The sequence below is a fragment of the Carya illinoinensis genome, chromosome 7 (genome assembly GCF_018687715.1).
Source record: "Carya illinoinensis cultivar Pawnee chromosome 7, C.illinoinensisPawnee_v1, whole genome shotgun sequence".
In the NCBI taxonomy this organism is placed as follows: domain Eukaryota; kingdom Viridiplantae; phylum Streptophyta; class Magnoliopsida; order Fagales; family Juglandaceae; genus Carya; species Carya illinoinensis.
In genome coordinates this window covers 10532885-10549513 of record NC_056758.1, presented here as the reverse complement: position 1 = coordinate 10549513, position 16629 = coordinate 10532885, and the positions used below count along the sequence as shown (strand labels likewise).

General features: G+C 33.3%; 1 protein-coding gene across 1 annotated transcript; it reads left to right on the top strand.

The window, feature by feature from the left end:
- Positions 1–9640: 9640 nt before the first annotated feature.
- On the top strand, positions 9641–14988 carry LOC122317399 (probable prolyl 4-hydroxylase 10). Its single transcript, XM_043134477.1, has 8 exons — positions 9641–10000; positions 10106–10190; positions 10968–11065; positions 11214–11311; positions 11806–11935; positions 12041–12228; positions 12444–12532; positions 14684–14988. Exons 1-7 carry the CDS (start codon positions 9804–9806, stop codon positions 12515–12517), a joined length of 870 nt encoding a protein of 289 aa, XP_042990411.1. The 5' UTR covers positions 9641–9803; the 3' UTR covers positions 12518–12532; positions 14684–14988.
- Positions 14989–16629: the final 1641 nt, after the last annotated feature.

The window sequence follows — 16629 nt, the reverse complement described above, 5'->3', positions numbered from 1 at the left end:
TCCAACCCTTCCTTTTTGCTTTGTTTTCATGGTGTGCAAAGTTTCATATGCAACCATGACATTGTCTGTAATGAGCCTGCTTGGGATGAATGCACTTTGGTTCTTTGAGATCACTTCTGGCAGCACCTTCTTCAATCTATTAGCTAGCACTTTTGACACTATCTTGTATAGCACATTACATAAACTTATGGGACGATACTCACTAGCTATAGCAGGTTTTTCAACTTTAGGTATTAAGGCAATATAAGTAAAATTAATATTACAATCAAGGTCACATTTGCCATTCAAAAAGGATAGGACAGCTTGACATACCTCCTGCCCAACGACACTCCAGTAGGTCTGGTAAAAACAGGCTCCATAACCATCTGGTCCAGGAGACTTAAGGGGCCCCATTTCATTAAGTGCAGCTTCAACTTCTGGCATTACAAAAACCTTCTGCAGTTATGAGTTCATAGCATCAGTAACTCTCCTTTCAACTCCTCTTAATCCCTCCTCAATATCTTCTGGTGATGGATTTGAAGAAGTGAAAAGGTTTCTGAAATACTGAGAGAACACCTCCTCAATGCCTTTCTGATCAGCCACCCTTACTCCATTTGCATCCTGAATTTCAGAAATGCAATTCTTTTTCTTTCTCTGAGTAGCACATTCATGAAAGAACTTGGTATTTCTATCACCAAGTTTATACCAATTTCTTTTTGCCATTTGCTTCCATTTTAAATCTTCCTTTTCAAGAAGTAAGCCAAGCTCCTTCTGTAATCTTCTTATGATCAAGGCATTATGAGCCCCTTCACCTTTCTGCTCTTTTTCTAGCAACTCACTCAGCCTTGAAATCTCCTTTTCCCCTTCAGAAACTCTTAGTGAGTTCCACTTAATTAATTCACCCCTACATCTTCTTAATTTTCCTTGGAACTCTTTTAATATATTTTGGCCTGCATTATCTCTTGCCCAAGTAGCTTCAACAACATTTCTTCCCTCTTCCTCCAAAGTCCATTTGGCTTCAAATCTAAATAATTTTCTTCTGGAACCAGCAAAACAATTAACCTCCTTTATTATAAACAAAATAGGCTTATGGTCAGATTGCCTAGCAATCAAAGTCTCCACCCTCCTATCTGAAAACAGATCCATCCACTGAGGGTTGGCAACAGCTCTGTCAAGCCTCTCTTTAGTAAAAGACTCATCAGCATGTTTATTGGACCATGTGAATTTGATTCCCTCCACCCCAAATCATACAAGTTGTTACCCTCCAAACAATGTCTAAACTCATCCATTTGTCTCTCTGGCCTTTCTTTCCCCCCCCCCCCCCCCCCCCACTTTATCAGATTGTGCTACAATTTCATTGAAATCTCCAATCACACACCATCCTTGATTATTCACTGGTTTCAGACTTGACAGCATGTTCCAAGTTGATTTCCTTTTTGAGGTCTCGGGATGGCCATAGAAACCAGTCAAAAGCCACTTTGTCTTTGATACATCCTGCCCCACCATCACACTAATATGGTGCTAAGTGAAATTAGTCACTTCAACACTAACATTCTTTTTCCACAACAAAGCCAGCCCCCCACTACTACCTCTAGCATCCACCACAAAACAACCCTCACAGTCCATTTTCTTTTTTATAAATTCAAACTTCTTTGTCAATAGCCTTGTTTCCATGAGAAAGACTATCTCGGGCTCCTTATCCTTTACCAAAAGGTATAGGTCTTGAATTGTCCGAGGGTTCCCGAGCCCTCGGCAATTCCAACTTAACATTTTCATAATGATTGGCGGGGTTGGTTAACAGCCTCCGCCAGCTCCTTAGAAACCATATTCTCTCCATAGTCCCCCTCATACTTCCCTCTCTTTACCTAGTTTTCTTTTAAAACAGGATCCTCATCAATCAATTGTAGACCACGCTTGCCTTTAGAAGGCACCACAATCCTGTCAGAGTTTCTGACTACCCTGGCCCTTCTTTTCCATCTTCCTTTGTTAATTACACCACCACTCTCATTTACCTCCACATCATTCAATATCTCTAATGGCCGTTCATTACTAGCCATTAACATACACAAACCTCCTTCACTTTTTTCATTTTCCAGCTTCTCAGTCAATTCATCAATTGTCTTATTGACCACAGAAGTACTGGTCCTTTTTTCTTCCAGTTCTGGCTTTAAAGCGTGCTTACTCTGCTCTATAACCCCTCACTTGCAGCACGCACCTCATCACTACCTGTTGGCTCAGATTGATCATGATCTGATTCATCCTCCCTTTCCCCCTCATTCTTTTTATAACCTTTCCCCTCCCTATGTTCAGCTTCATGTTTAACATGGCCAGAGCCTGATTTATCATCACTTGGAATCTCACTCCTTCTCCCCATCAGATTGCTAGCCCGAAACCAGGTTCCATACTGTTTTTCATTTACACTAACACCTAGCTTAGGACATCTTTCTCCCCCATGAACAATCACTCCACAATTAAAGCACATTCTAGGTAGCTTTTCGTATCTTAGAGGAATCCAGTATTTTTTTCCAAGCAGGTTCATAGTTCTTCCACGAGCAATGGTTCTTTTTAAATTTAATTCAACTTTGACTCTCATAATGCCCTCCTAACCAGATCCATCTCTCCACTCATCAATCTCCTTAACCACACCAATTGAATCTCCAATCTGTTTCCCTACCTCTCGGTTCATACAAACAAAAGGTAGATTGACCAATTGGATCCAAAAGTCTTCACTGTCAAAGTTCATTTGCTTCGGATGAGTAAATCCATCAAACACCTTGAGGACCAGGACATAACTACTGAATAGCCACGGCCTACCCTTCAATACACGTCGTGCATCCTCTTTACACTCAAATACAATCACAAATAGGTCTGTACTCACTTCTTGGAAAGAAAACGAGCTACTTATCTTCCAAATCTTAGCCATAGTCGATCTGACCACCTCCTTTCCCACTTGACGATCAGACCACAACTTACAAGCCAATCTCATTTTTTCCTTCTGTGCAGCATCCTTCAAGTCGATCGAGTCCACTTCTATGACTGAATTCTCATCTTCAGTCAAGCTGAATTGATCCCAACGAGATTCCAGATCCTCCATTACTTCCCGCCTTAATTCAGTTACAAGAATTAAGGAGAAGCCTTTCCTTAGTCACTCCACGAGCACCAAGAGTACTCACTTCACCTATTTTCTCTCTCAGAGAGAGTTTAGAGGAGAATCCTACACCAATATTAACTAATTAAGTACTTTAATTGAGTATTTCTTTATTTATTATTTATAACCAAATATAATATGTTCATTTATGATTTTATGTGGAATAAAATAATTAGTCACTTTTATACCTAGATTTTATAAATGGTCCCAAAAAAAAAAAATAGTATCAAAATGATGATAACAACATTCAACATACAACAACAATAAAAAAATATTTTTTTACAACCAAAACGGCATCCATCAAATGAAAAGGAAAAAAATACTAGTAATAACATATACCAACATTAATTTTGATTATATGGTACATGTATAGATGACAATAGCAATATGCATAAAACAATTCTAAGGAATATGATCCAGAAAATTTCATTTTGATGGGAGAGCCTCCTAAGAAGAAGATGATGAGAAGAATAAGAGAATTCTATTACTTTTTGGATATTGTTACGATGTTCTTCTACAGTACATATATTGTCATAAACTTTAACCGTATGCCTTAGTCTCGACCATAGGCTGATACAAGCAAATAAGCAATCAAATCTTATAGTTATGGATTTTGGCCGACCGAGGCAATAATAATCCATAAGAGCACTGGTATTGGTTTAGACAAATGCTATTGCATCAAATTTAAAAGAATATAAATAAAATGAGTTGCATTGGAGTAGTCAAATAGTGGAAACTTCAAATATGAGTTACAGTATTTTCAAAACTTTCTTTATATTTAAAGATGTACTATTCATCTTCAAAAATAATATTTTATTTTAAAATATCATACTCAACTGCTCTATAACATTTCCCACATTTTTTATTTTCAAAAGTGATATTTATTCCAAACTATCAAACCCACGTTTTCCACAATAATTTAAGTAAAAATTAAATTATTAATTAACATATAGTTAGTGTAGTTGTAAAATATGAAAAAAAATTAAAAAATTTATTATTAAAAAAATAATATTATATTATTATTTTGACTAATCCAATGTGAGGTTATGGCTTGAATGGTTTTGGATTTATGAAAAACATATACTTTTAGGTAAGTTTTAGAGATGGCTTTGATGAAACCAATGCCAATGCCCTAAATGGTCCAATACAAACCCAAGTCTACGTGAAATGAATGATCTTGTCTCTCTTTCTCTATCTTGAACACTAAAGTACAACCAATCAAACACTACTTTTCCAATATAATGTATAAATCTACTAAAACTTATTTTCTCAATATGTATTTAAGGTGACCTCAATATCACATGTGTAACATATCGAGTTCACATAACGATCACTCATTTCCACTTTAATGATACAACTGCGGACAATTGTGAAGTAGCATGATCTAGTAGAATTGATTTTTTAATCCACATAAAATATGAGTGTACAAGGAGCTAGAGGTTATAATGTAATACTTGTGGAGCAGGCTATGAATTTAGTGGGTTCTCCAAATTCGGAAAAGAATACCTAAAGCATGGATTCGTGAAAGAAAAACTTTGTCCTTGAAGATCATTCTGTACAATCAAGGTATGTGATTCTTTATTATGCTATGTTACAATAATATTCACTTGGTATTTTCTCTTCCATATTTTTATATTCGCGTCATATAGACTATTCTAGTTGTTTTTTCATTCTGTAATTTTTTTACTCAACTCTTATGATGGATCTCATAGGTGCCTAGGTATTTATTTTAGATTAAGAATTTTGTATTATCACTCATGCATAATATAATACTACGACTGAGTTGAGTTCATATATAAACTTTTATCTAAATATGGTACATTTCTTTAAATAGACATGTCTTAAAAAGTCAAAATGACTATAGCTTTTTATTGACACAGGGGTTGACAATTTTACTTTGTATTTAAAGGTAATAATTTTGAGCTTCTAATACTTCTTATTTAGATGCCCACACTTTCTAATTTTTTTCATATAACAATATCTTTTGTCCACTTCTTTTTTTTTTTTTTTTTAACATTCACTCCACGGCTTGGTTTTTTATATCCTCGTTTTCGTTTTCACTCTCTTCCTCATCTTCTACCTCTTCCTCTACCCATTCTTCATCATCTTCTTCCCGTTCATCTTCATCTTCCTCTTCATCTCATCTGCAACTTCTTGTATTTACTCTTTCATTTCATCTTCATCTTCATCTTCTAATTCTACTTCTCCTCTCTGTGTTAAAAGGGTGGAATAGTCTCCATGAAAATCTTCGGTTGGTGAAATAAAGGTATGTATTTCTTTATTCCATTATGCTTTGATAACATTCACTTGTTGGTATATAAAACAATTTATTCTTTGTTTTTAGTCACATCTTATGATGTTTCAAATTGAAATATTTACACCAATTAAAATATTATACAAACAATTTGAAAAAAAAAAATACATTCTCAAAACCAACGCTACAAATCTATAAGCATTAACAATATTCAAAACACTAAAACTAGCCACCATAGATACGTAGCATTACCACTACCACAAATAGTACTCAAAATCAAAGCACATCACCTCCACAATAGTACTTAATATTTATAGTTTCAAATCCAAAACCAACATCACAAATAATATTAAAAATGTCAAATCTATTTAAAACAATACTACTGAAATACAACCAATCAAGCCCAACTTTTCCAACATAATATATAAATCTACTAAAATTTATTTTCTCGATAAGTATTTAAGGTGACTTTAATATCACATGTGCAACATATCAAATTCACATAAAGATCATTCATTTCCACTTTGATGATACAATTGCGGACAATTGCAAAAGAGCATGATCTAGTAGAGTTGGTTTTTTAATCCACATAAAATATGAGTGTACAATGAGTTAGAGGTTATAATGTAATACTTGTGGAGCGGGCTATGAATTTAGTGGGTTCTCTAAATTTAGAAAAGAATACCCAAAGCAAAGATTGGTGAAAGAAAACTCTTTCCTTGAAGATCTTTTGGTACAATCAAGTTATGTGATTCTTTATTACTCTATGTTACAATAATATTCACTTGGTATTTTCTTTTCCATGTTTTTATATTCGCATCATATAGATTACACTAGTTGTTTTTTCATTCCGTACTTTTTTTACTCAACTCTTATGATGCATCCATAGTTGTAAATAATAAAAGAATAATAGAAATGAAAACAGTGAAGAATTTACGTGGTTCGACACATAGCCTATGTGCACGGATTGTTTGAGGGAAAATCCACTATGATGAGAGTATTTAATAATCTTTCATGGTCTGTTGAACCTCACTATGCAACCTTTATTTTTTTTCTAAAGAAGATGGTCATGCTGGAGTATCTTGCAATGAAAAGGGGATGACTAAAATTAAAGTAGAATTGTTAAGTATGGTGTAGGAGATTTTTAAGCAAATTAGCTATAGTTTGGCCAAATTTTGACTTTGGCTAGGCCACTACTAATGCACTGAAACAAGCAAATAAAACATACAAGTAAGACAACTGGTTCGGTAAGAACCGAAACCCACATGAACTGAATGATCATGTGTCTCTTTCCCCATCTTGAACACTTAGGGGATGCTTGGAGAATGATATGAGATTAAAAGTTTGTAAATAGTAGTGAAATAATTTAAATTATTATGTCTTATTGGGTTTTAGAAAAAGAAAGAGAAAAACTTGAATACAAATATTATAAAATTAAAATATTGTTAGAATATAATTTTTTAATATTATATTTATTTTGGTATTTGAAAAGTTGTATTATTTTTTATATTTTGCGTGGAAGTTTGTAATGATTACGTAATGATTAGATGAAGATGTTGAATATTTAAAATTAAAAAGTGTTTATGTTTCAGTAATGTTTAAGAATGAAATGAGATAAGATGAGATAAAGTCTCTTCCAAACAATCCCTTAGTCTTCTTTTGGTTGCGCCACGTCATTAATTCATGAGTTAAATAACCATAAATTTAAAATAATTAATGTCACGAAAGATTTGAGAAAAATGAGGGAGACTGGCGATAACTTCTTAAATATTTTAAAGGTCAACAGCAGTTTTTTTCCTTCATTTATAACATTTCATCTTCTTCTCAATATCTAAGTTAGTACTAGTCCATAGTTGTACTAGTGCATGTCATCCATTTATCCTTATAAATTTAAAATAATTTTGAAGGCTTTTGACGCTTCATTATTCTATAATTTTAAAAGTAAAAAACAAAATAAATTTTAACTGCACCCTACAATGGCATCATATCATTCTATACCATTGAAGTACTTTTCTTTACCCTTTCTTTATGATTTCTTTGTCTTTTTTTTTTCTATTTTTAATATTCATATTTTCAAATTGGTACAGCGCTTTATATGGTAGAGAAAAAAAATCAAAACGAAGTATGGTCTTATAGTAGATATCAGAATAGTCCATCCATCCAAATCCTATTAATTCATTGAGACTTAGTTGTCACATCACAATTACAAAGTACTTGCTAGGCAAGTTTTGTTGTACAATGACTTGTTTGGATAATAAGATGAGATGTGAGGGTTTTAGATGAAAGTTGAAAGTTGAATAAAATATCGTTAGAATATTATTTTTTAATATTATTATTATTTTGAGATTAGAAAAAACTAAATTATTTATTACATTTTGTGTGAAAATTTAAAAAAGTTGTAATAATGACATGAAATGAGATGATTCTAAACTTCTAAATCCAAACGGCCCCTTAATGAGTTTGGCTCTACATAAGTCGGTGTGTTAGCATATTACTTATAATGGAACTCATTATAATTTAAAAATAATCAAAATGCTAATATTTTCTTAGCATAATTGATGTGAAAAGTTTTCACACAAGCTATGATAAAGATTACCATACGATGTTGTGAATATAGTATTAGAGTAGCGGTTTTGGTTTCAAATCTTGACTTTATACTTCATCAATTTAATTAAATATTTTAATATCAGTCACGTATTGAAAGGAATCTAATCCAAGCGTAAGGGAGTGTTAAAGGATATAAATTTTCACAATTAAAGCTTAATAACTAAATCTTTTGATTTGATTAGCATCTCTAACATTATATATGCAATAGTCGTGGGGCTTTGCTAGACGCAGTCGGTAAATACAATCGGCATGCAGTCAGCTGTACGGAATAAATAAATAAAAATTATAAAAATATTTTTTTTTCATGATTATACAGAATGAATAAAAAAAAGTTATAAAAATAATTTTTTTTTTCATATAGATCCCATATTAATTCATTTTTTTCAAAACGACTGCACGCCGACTGCATTTGCCGACTGTAAAAATCATTTCTCATAGTCGTGTATCTATTGAATTAAATTCAAAATCAATAATATAGATGAAAAATGTGAGCAAGATATGTTTACAAAATTGCCTAGCATGTTTAATGATAAATATAAGATAAATATACATAGGCTACAATATTATCTACAAGCCTTTTAACAGAAAACAAGTAGAAAACATTTTTAAAAAATAGGCAAAAATATTTTTAGAATTTTCTTTTTATAATGTGTGGGATGATAAGTAAAAAAACTATTGATCATTTCATTGTTCTAATTTGATAGAGAAAATATTATTCTAGAGGTTTTTTTTTTTTTTAGTTATTATATTTCAATACGGTGTCAAAGGGTTAAAAATTTATTTTTAGAGTGGCTCTACAACTACACATGAGGAGTCTCGACATGGAAAAATAATTTTTTTTGGTTTTTTTTTCTTGTATTTTTTAATATTTTTAAAGATATTTTTTTAAAATTTATAATATCATTAAAAAATACTTCTTTAATCATTGAATAAAAAAATAAAAAATAAAAAAATACCACTCGGGATCCACGATCGGGACCCAACATTTGTGGCTTTAGCATTTCTGTTATTTTTATTTTCGATTATATCTTAATCGTTTGATGTCATATAAAGAAACGGTGATAGAAAGATTTAGTAATATTATTATCTTTCAATAAAAAATAAAATAAACGAAAATGAAAACATTACTTTGGAAAGATAATCAATCTATGTCCGATGATGCCGTCTAAAAATAGAATGATATCATTAGGTTACATGCAATGTTACCAACTTTCTAATTTAGGCGATATATATATATATATATATATATTTCTTGCTAAGAGTATAAAACTTTGCAAAATGAAAGTTTTGAGTTCAAAGAGAGGTAGCTTTTTTATAAAATTTTTAAATTAATCATAAGAAAAAGAAGAGTTTAGCTAAAAGTATCAAAAAAGATAACTATATAAACTGTTTGGATGATAAAAATATTTGATCTTATATTATCGGATCATTATAATTTTTATAAATTTTTATATAAAATATAATAAATAATTTAATCTTTTTAATTTTAAAATAATAATAATATTAAAAAATAATATTATAATAATATTTTATTTAATTTTTAACTTTAATTCCAAACAACCTCGTCTTATCTTATCTTAGGTTTCAAATCTCACCTAAATCTAATCATATTTATGAAATTGTGAAATAATAAAAGAAAAAAAAAAAAACAAATTAACAGAATAATCGTACTGAAGCGGAAACTCGTGTTGGACTTTTTGTTCAGGGAAGTTGAAATCAAAGCTCGTAGTGTTGTAGCTCTGCGTCTCGTTTAGAGCTTCAGATCCTGCTTTACTCCATCTTCTTCGAGATCGATTTCTAGGATTTCCCCAAACAATGGTGAAGCCGAGGTACCCCCGCCTAGCGCCTCGGAAATCGTCGTCTTCAGCAATGGCTCTTACCATGCTCGTCACGTTCACCTGCGTTATTCTCATCCTCCTCGCTCTCGGAATCCTCTCGATTCCGAACATTTCCGGCGGCGATTCGCCAAAGGCCAACGATCTCAGCACCATTGTACGGAACACGATGGATAGGTGGGGGGTGGCTTTTGAATTCTGATTCTATTCCACCTTTTTTTTTTGTTTTTTTTTTTGGAGTTTGTAAATTACCGTGATTTATTTGGTTTCCATCTGTTGTAGGATTGATGCAGATGAGGAAATAGAGGAGCAATGGACGGAATTGATCTCCTGGGAGCCTAGAGCTTTTGTGTACCATAATTTCTTGGTGAGCTTTTTATTATTTATATTTTTTGGAGCTTGCTAATCACGTTTCATAATTCGTTTCTGATTATGCTTTCCTTAGTTTATATTGATTAAAAAAAAAAAAAGGATAATGCGTTTTCATGTGAGTTGGAATTCATTCAAGCATATGCCATTTTCGTTGTTGATATCTGCTTAATACACTGAAAGACCCAAAAAAAAAAAAAAAAAAAAGAATAAAGAAGAAAAATAGAATTAAAAATTCATCAACAAGGAAAGTATTTCTTTTGTTTCAGCAATTCAATCTGCAGTTTTACAGATGGATTATATGGGGAGAACATGTGGGATTTGGTAGAATACACCTCATTGAGGTGTAGAAAGATTGTTAATTGTTAATGAATAAAAATATTTTGATGGAACTATGAATTTTTACCTTTCTACACAATATAAACGCTCGAGCATAGGTTTTCAAGAAGTAACAGCTCATTGATAAGTTCAGGAATAAAAAAAGCTTATCCATTAAGGTGCAAGTGCACAGCTGAATGTTTCGGGTATTTGTTGTAAACAATTTAGATATGAGGTCAGTTTGAGCCACCTATGACTAATAAAAAATAAGTTCTTGTTAGGCTTGGAGTCTTATTATGTTGGATGTGGCCTTCGATTATTTTTGACATACTTATAAAAAAAAAAGATTATTTCTGACATGCAATTTCTGTTAGATAAGTTTGATCTTGGTCAGGAACTGATCTGGGTGTAATCTAAAGTTTTCCAAATGCTGAAAATAGTTTATTAATTTGAGCAGACCAAGGAGGAGTGTGAGTATCTAATCAGTCTTGCGAAGCCTCACATGGAAAAGTCAACAGTTGTTGATAGTGAAACTGGAAAGAGTAAAGATAGTCGGTATGCAATTCTTACCAGCCTTTTCTCATTGCTTCTGCATTTAATCTTGAAGATGGAAGTTTTCTTTGCCCTTCTCTTCATTTGTTTGCTTTTTATTTGTTTGTTGTTTCCCCTCAGATGCATTACCCTGGATTACCTTCATTTGCAGGGTTCGTACAAGCTCTGGAACATTTCTGGCTAGAGGACGTGATAAAATAATTAGAAACATTGAGAAGAAAATTGCTGGTTTCACCTTTTTACCTGTAGGTATGTAGTTTGGGCTACCTATGGTTCTTAATCTATTTCTTGGTGAGAATGGGAGTCTCTGTTTCATCTTTGTTTAAAGTCCATAATAATTCTTTTCGTGTCAATTTTTCTGAAGCACTTGCCTTCTTTGGTTATGGTTTGTGGTCCAGTCATTACAATATCCAGTCTTTTGGTTTTTGTCCTTCTTTGTCTCTTGGCAATGGCATTTTTTCCGTGGAAGAAATTCAGCTTTTGACTTTTCTCTTGGGTAGGGAGAAATTCAGGAATAGTTAAATTTTGATATATTTCTGCCTGAAGATAAAAAGGTTAGAATTGGGTTTGAGAAATCCCTCTAGAATTGAATGAATGTGCTCCATATGTTGGCTGTAAATCTTCATCCTTTATATTGTCTTTGGAAGAACAAAGGACGGAAGAAAGAGTGGCATTTGGTATTTATCTTTCATTAGCTTATCTCTTGATTGTTTTGATGTTATACACAAAATGTTCATAAGCAGAGCATGGGGAAGGATTTCAAATACTCCACTACGAAGTTGGACAAAAATATGAGCCTCACTTTGACTATTTCCTAGATGAGTTTAACACCAAAAATGGGGGTCAGCGGATGGCTACAGTTCTTATGTATCTGTAAGTGACATAATATTTCTGCATTCTAAAGTCTCTTGACTCATGCATTTGTTGGAGGCCGAACTATTTTCTTTAGTTAATGTCTCCTTTTCCGTAATGGTACAGCTCAGACGTTGAAGAAGGTGGTGAGACGGTGTTTCCTGCTGCCATGGGGAATTTTAGCTCTGTGCCTTGGTGGAATGAGCTATCTGATTGTGGTAAAGAAGGACTTTCTGTTAAACCAAAGATGGGTGATGCTCTGCTTTTCTGGAGCATGAAGCCTGATGCCACTTTAGATCCATCAAGTTTGCATGGTTAGTTATCATTGTTAATTGTTGAGATGTTGAAAGTGGATACTTCGGTTTTCAGTCATTTCCAGGCCAATTACCTTGACTAGTGAATAGCACGTCCCTTCTGTGTACTAATGCATTGCCTTGGAATATTCTTATTTGAATACATTAATCATTATTCACTGTATGGGGTCTGTCATACAATTATTAATGACACGTCTATTCCTCTGTTTGCTCAGGTGGTTGCCCTGTGATTAAGGGGAACAAGTGGTCAGCTACTAAATGGTTGCACATAAACGAGTACAAAATCTGAGCAATTGAGTTGAAGGTAATTATGTATACCCAGAATAGATGATTAAGAAATCGTTAGTATATTCATTTTCAATTAGTAAATAAGTCTTTTTTTAGATTAGACTTGATCATATTTTAGAAGATATCAATTATTGAATGTTGCATCCACTTGGGGACGCTTGACATAAATGAAGCTTATAAAAAACTAAAAACTATCTATCTGAGAATCATGTTGTCTTGCTTAGCTACAACTAATGCCAATAACTTTTTTTTTTTATATAAGTAAAATTAAAGCATTAATAACTTCCCAAGCTTAAAAATGAAAAATAATAATTGAGCATGAGAGCCTGGTGGTATAAATGTTAAAGCTCCTTCTGGGTGCTTCTTTTTACCAATATGGCTTCCACAAATTGAGATGTGTATCTTGCAGATGACATTGTTAGTTCCTAGATTTTGTGGCTAAAATTGACATTGAGACCATAAGACTTTTCAGGATTTGACTGGGAAACTTGTGTTAAAATAGTTGACAAACCCCTAGGGGTTGGCTCAAGTGGTAAAGGCCTTGGGCTTGAGGGTATGCTTTCCCCCAGGTCTAAGGTTCAAATCCCCTTTAGTGCAAACAATTTGTTGGGAAAATTTTGGATAATAAAAGATATATATGCAAATGCTTTGTAAACTAGAGAATATGTAAAAATAACAAGGACGAATTAGGAAGAGAGAACCCAGTATTGAGGCACGTTGTGATGGCCGCTTTCCTTAGAGTAGATTCTGCCGCCTCCAAATCTTAACATGCACTAGGCTTCTTGACAGTCTACTCCCAAGATACATTGATGTCGGTTCCCGTTAATCTCCTTGTCAGTGCACACGAAAGGAAATCCTTGAACTCAATATAAAATAGCCAAAGTCCAAAGAAAGAAAGACAAAAAGGAGGAGGAAATGTTTCTCTAATTTTTGTAGAGAATTTGGAATGAGTAAATTTGTGGATGCGGTTTCCTATTTATGTATATGAATGCTAGTTGTGAAAAGTCACAACTAAAATGAAAGAGCACTTGTGAGAATTGAGAAGTCACAACTTCTCAAATTGTAGAGAAGACATTGAAAAGGTTTCTCATTCACCAAAGGGCACAACCTCTTGTTTGGTGGCCAAGCGGTTAAGGCTCTTATCCCCAAGATGCATGCATTGGTTCAAGTCACTATTGCATCTTTTCATTTAAATCTTGACGATCGAACCGACACATTGAACAATGACAATGGTTTGCATTATTTTTTGCTTACTAGTAAATATTTTAATCATTTATAAGTCTAAAATTCAACACAATCTCTAGGGGCTATCAGACTGGGAGATTTTTCCCTTAAATTACCCGAGGTGCATTCGCGGAAAACTCCTTGTTGAGGCCTGTGCCCCCCCGTGATTAGTGAGAACGTTATTCTTGGACACCCGGTGCTAATCAAAAAGAAAAAAACTGACAAAACTCTTAATTTAACTCATTGCATCATTGGTATTGCCAAAACAGAAGCAAAAGAAGCAAATATTGACCTAGTCTACATGCCCTTACTAATATGTATTTCCTTATCAAAGAGGGGTTTCCATAGGGTGAGGGGTTCCATATTTGTTAGGTACGAACTCAATTTTTATTGTTACATCTGAAAATGTAAAACTTGAGTATGCAATAAGTGTTGTGAAGTTTCTTTTTCTTCTGTGGGTTTCATTCCTTTACAAGCCCACTTGGCATACACTGGACAGCCTATTTCAGCAGTTTATGATTCTTTGGTTCTTTTTGAAGAAAATGAGAGGAGATATAATGTGGTGCACAAGGGAACTTCGGAGTCATGCATGTGATATCATTTCAAATTTGAAACTCATAAAGAAATCAGTTTAGAATTGCAGTAATTTTGTTGCTGGAGAATATTGGATTGATTTCTTGTTTTGGTACAAACAAATAAATAAAGACAAAACCTAAGCCTTTTGTGAGTTATTAGGTAAGTTCTTGCTGCATAACTTGACAGCTTCAATCTTGATAAATGAAGCCATCAGCTAAACAAACTGATATCTTTTTAAAGTTATTTCCTATCTTTATATATTGATGTCAAGTTCTTGAACTGGAAATTGTTCAGTCGAGATTATGTTTTTATGCTCTATTGAATGCCAGTTCCATCCCATTAAGTTGATGCTCATCTTCTTCGGCAGGTTTAAATGAGTTCTCATTTCATTGTTGTACCATAAAGTCTCTGCCAGAGCTCCAGCCCTATACGGCTAAAGATCTCACATGTAACCTTGTCTACAGAGCTCAATGCCGGCTTGCCCTTTATTTTCATGTACCACCACTTCTTTGCTCACATTTTTGTTCCGCGATTTTCTCACCTCAATATAAAAAAATGAAGTTTTTATTTGTATTTAAAAATCAAAAGGTCTAGGATATTTTTCGTTAACAAATATGCCTCATTAAGCCAAAAGATTGTATTTAATAAATGCATATCGTGTTTCTTTTGTTCTCTGTGGTAAATGTATGCATATTGTCAAGCTGGCTGCTGCCCATTTCTGTTGGAATTAGAACCGATTACGATGACCTTACCTGTGTCTGTACTGAGGGTATCATTTACCTGGTTAAAATTACTCAGCACTCTCTCTCTCTCTCTCTCGGACAAAAGCCCGGGCAGACCCTCTCCACTGGTGGGGGAGGAATCCTCCCTTCCCTTCTGCCCTCCTTCTCCACCACTAGTAGTTTAAGCATTTTGAAACCTTCGTGAAAGTGCCGCCAAACCACTAGTGCGTGGACCACAAATGTCTCCAAGGCCACTCTCCCTGTGCCAATGCCAATTCCAATAATTAGTTGCCACGTGCCATACAATTGGATTCTCTGCCTCTAGATCTTTTATATTTGGGTTATTTATTTCGTCTCCCACCACCATTGGCACATATGCATCACGCCCCATCGCCACTACATGTACCTCCAATGAGCGGCTGCTACAATTTGATTTTCAGATTTTAAGTATCCAGTTATGCTTCAATTATTCCTAACTAAGGATCTAGAGAAAAAAGATGTGAAAATCTACTGCGACAATTTTTTAGAACAGTTTACTACAATGCCTCTTTCCTCAAAATTGTTGGTTTACTCATTGCTTCCTTCGGCTTGAAGGAACATGGGTCCGAATCAAATTAATTGGATCCATCGAACATTTATTTTTATTAAGAAATATTTTGTGTAAGTTTTAAATAGACAAGTCGTATGCAAGGTTTTGTAAAAAAGTTGATTCACTTTAAAAAAATGTAAAAAAAATTATTCTTTATTAATAAGATCTATTTTTTTACAGAAGACTTGTATAGAGCTTGTACTTATCATTGCTCATTTTTATTTGTCTGTATGCACTACATTCTATGTAATAAGATTTTTGTTAAAATTCCACATATTCTCTTCTCTTGAATCTTTCCGGAACCTTGCATTCTTAGCCTCATGTTGCGGCTATGATGATTATTTGAGGAGAGTTTGTAATGTCCCGAGAGAGGTTTCTACATCCAACGAGGTTGCTAGATGGTGCGACATTAGTGTCCTAACAAGACTCGAATAGGCCGATTCATCCAATTGAGGATTTGGGTATCCGAATTTACCTGGATCCGCTGGAGAGTGAGAGATTTTTTTATTTTAGATGAAAATTTAAAATATTATATTTTAATATTATTATTATTTTAAAATTTAAAAAAATTAACTTAAAATTTGAAAAAATTAAATTGTTTAATATATTTTATATAAAAATTTAAAAAAATTGTAACGATGAAATGTAAATTTTGCCAATACTAGGATGAATCCGGTTATTCAAAACCTAGGTATCCAATTCCCGACTTGTAACAGAATTTTTTTTTTTTTTTAATTTTTATAACCGAATATCGATTTTTATGCCAAAATTTGCCAGATGCTTAGATATAATATAAATGATCCATTTAATGGAATAAATTGAAATTGAATATTAAATGCATTGTTTATGAACATTAAAATGAAACTCGATGATAAATTCAACAACAATTTCTGTTTGAATAAAAATTAATGACCAAAACTTGACCACTTCCTTCTTGATGGATCTCGACAAAACCCATAGCACAGGAAAGAAGTTTGCTATGGAATTAATTAGGTGATGACA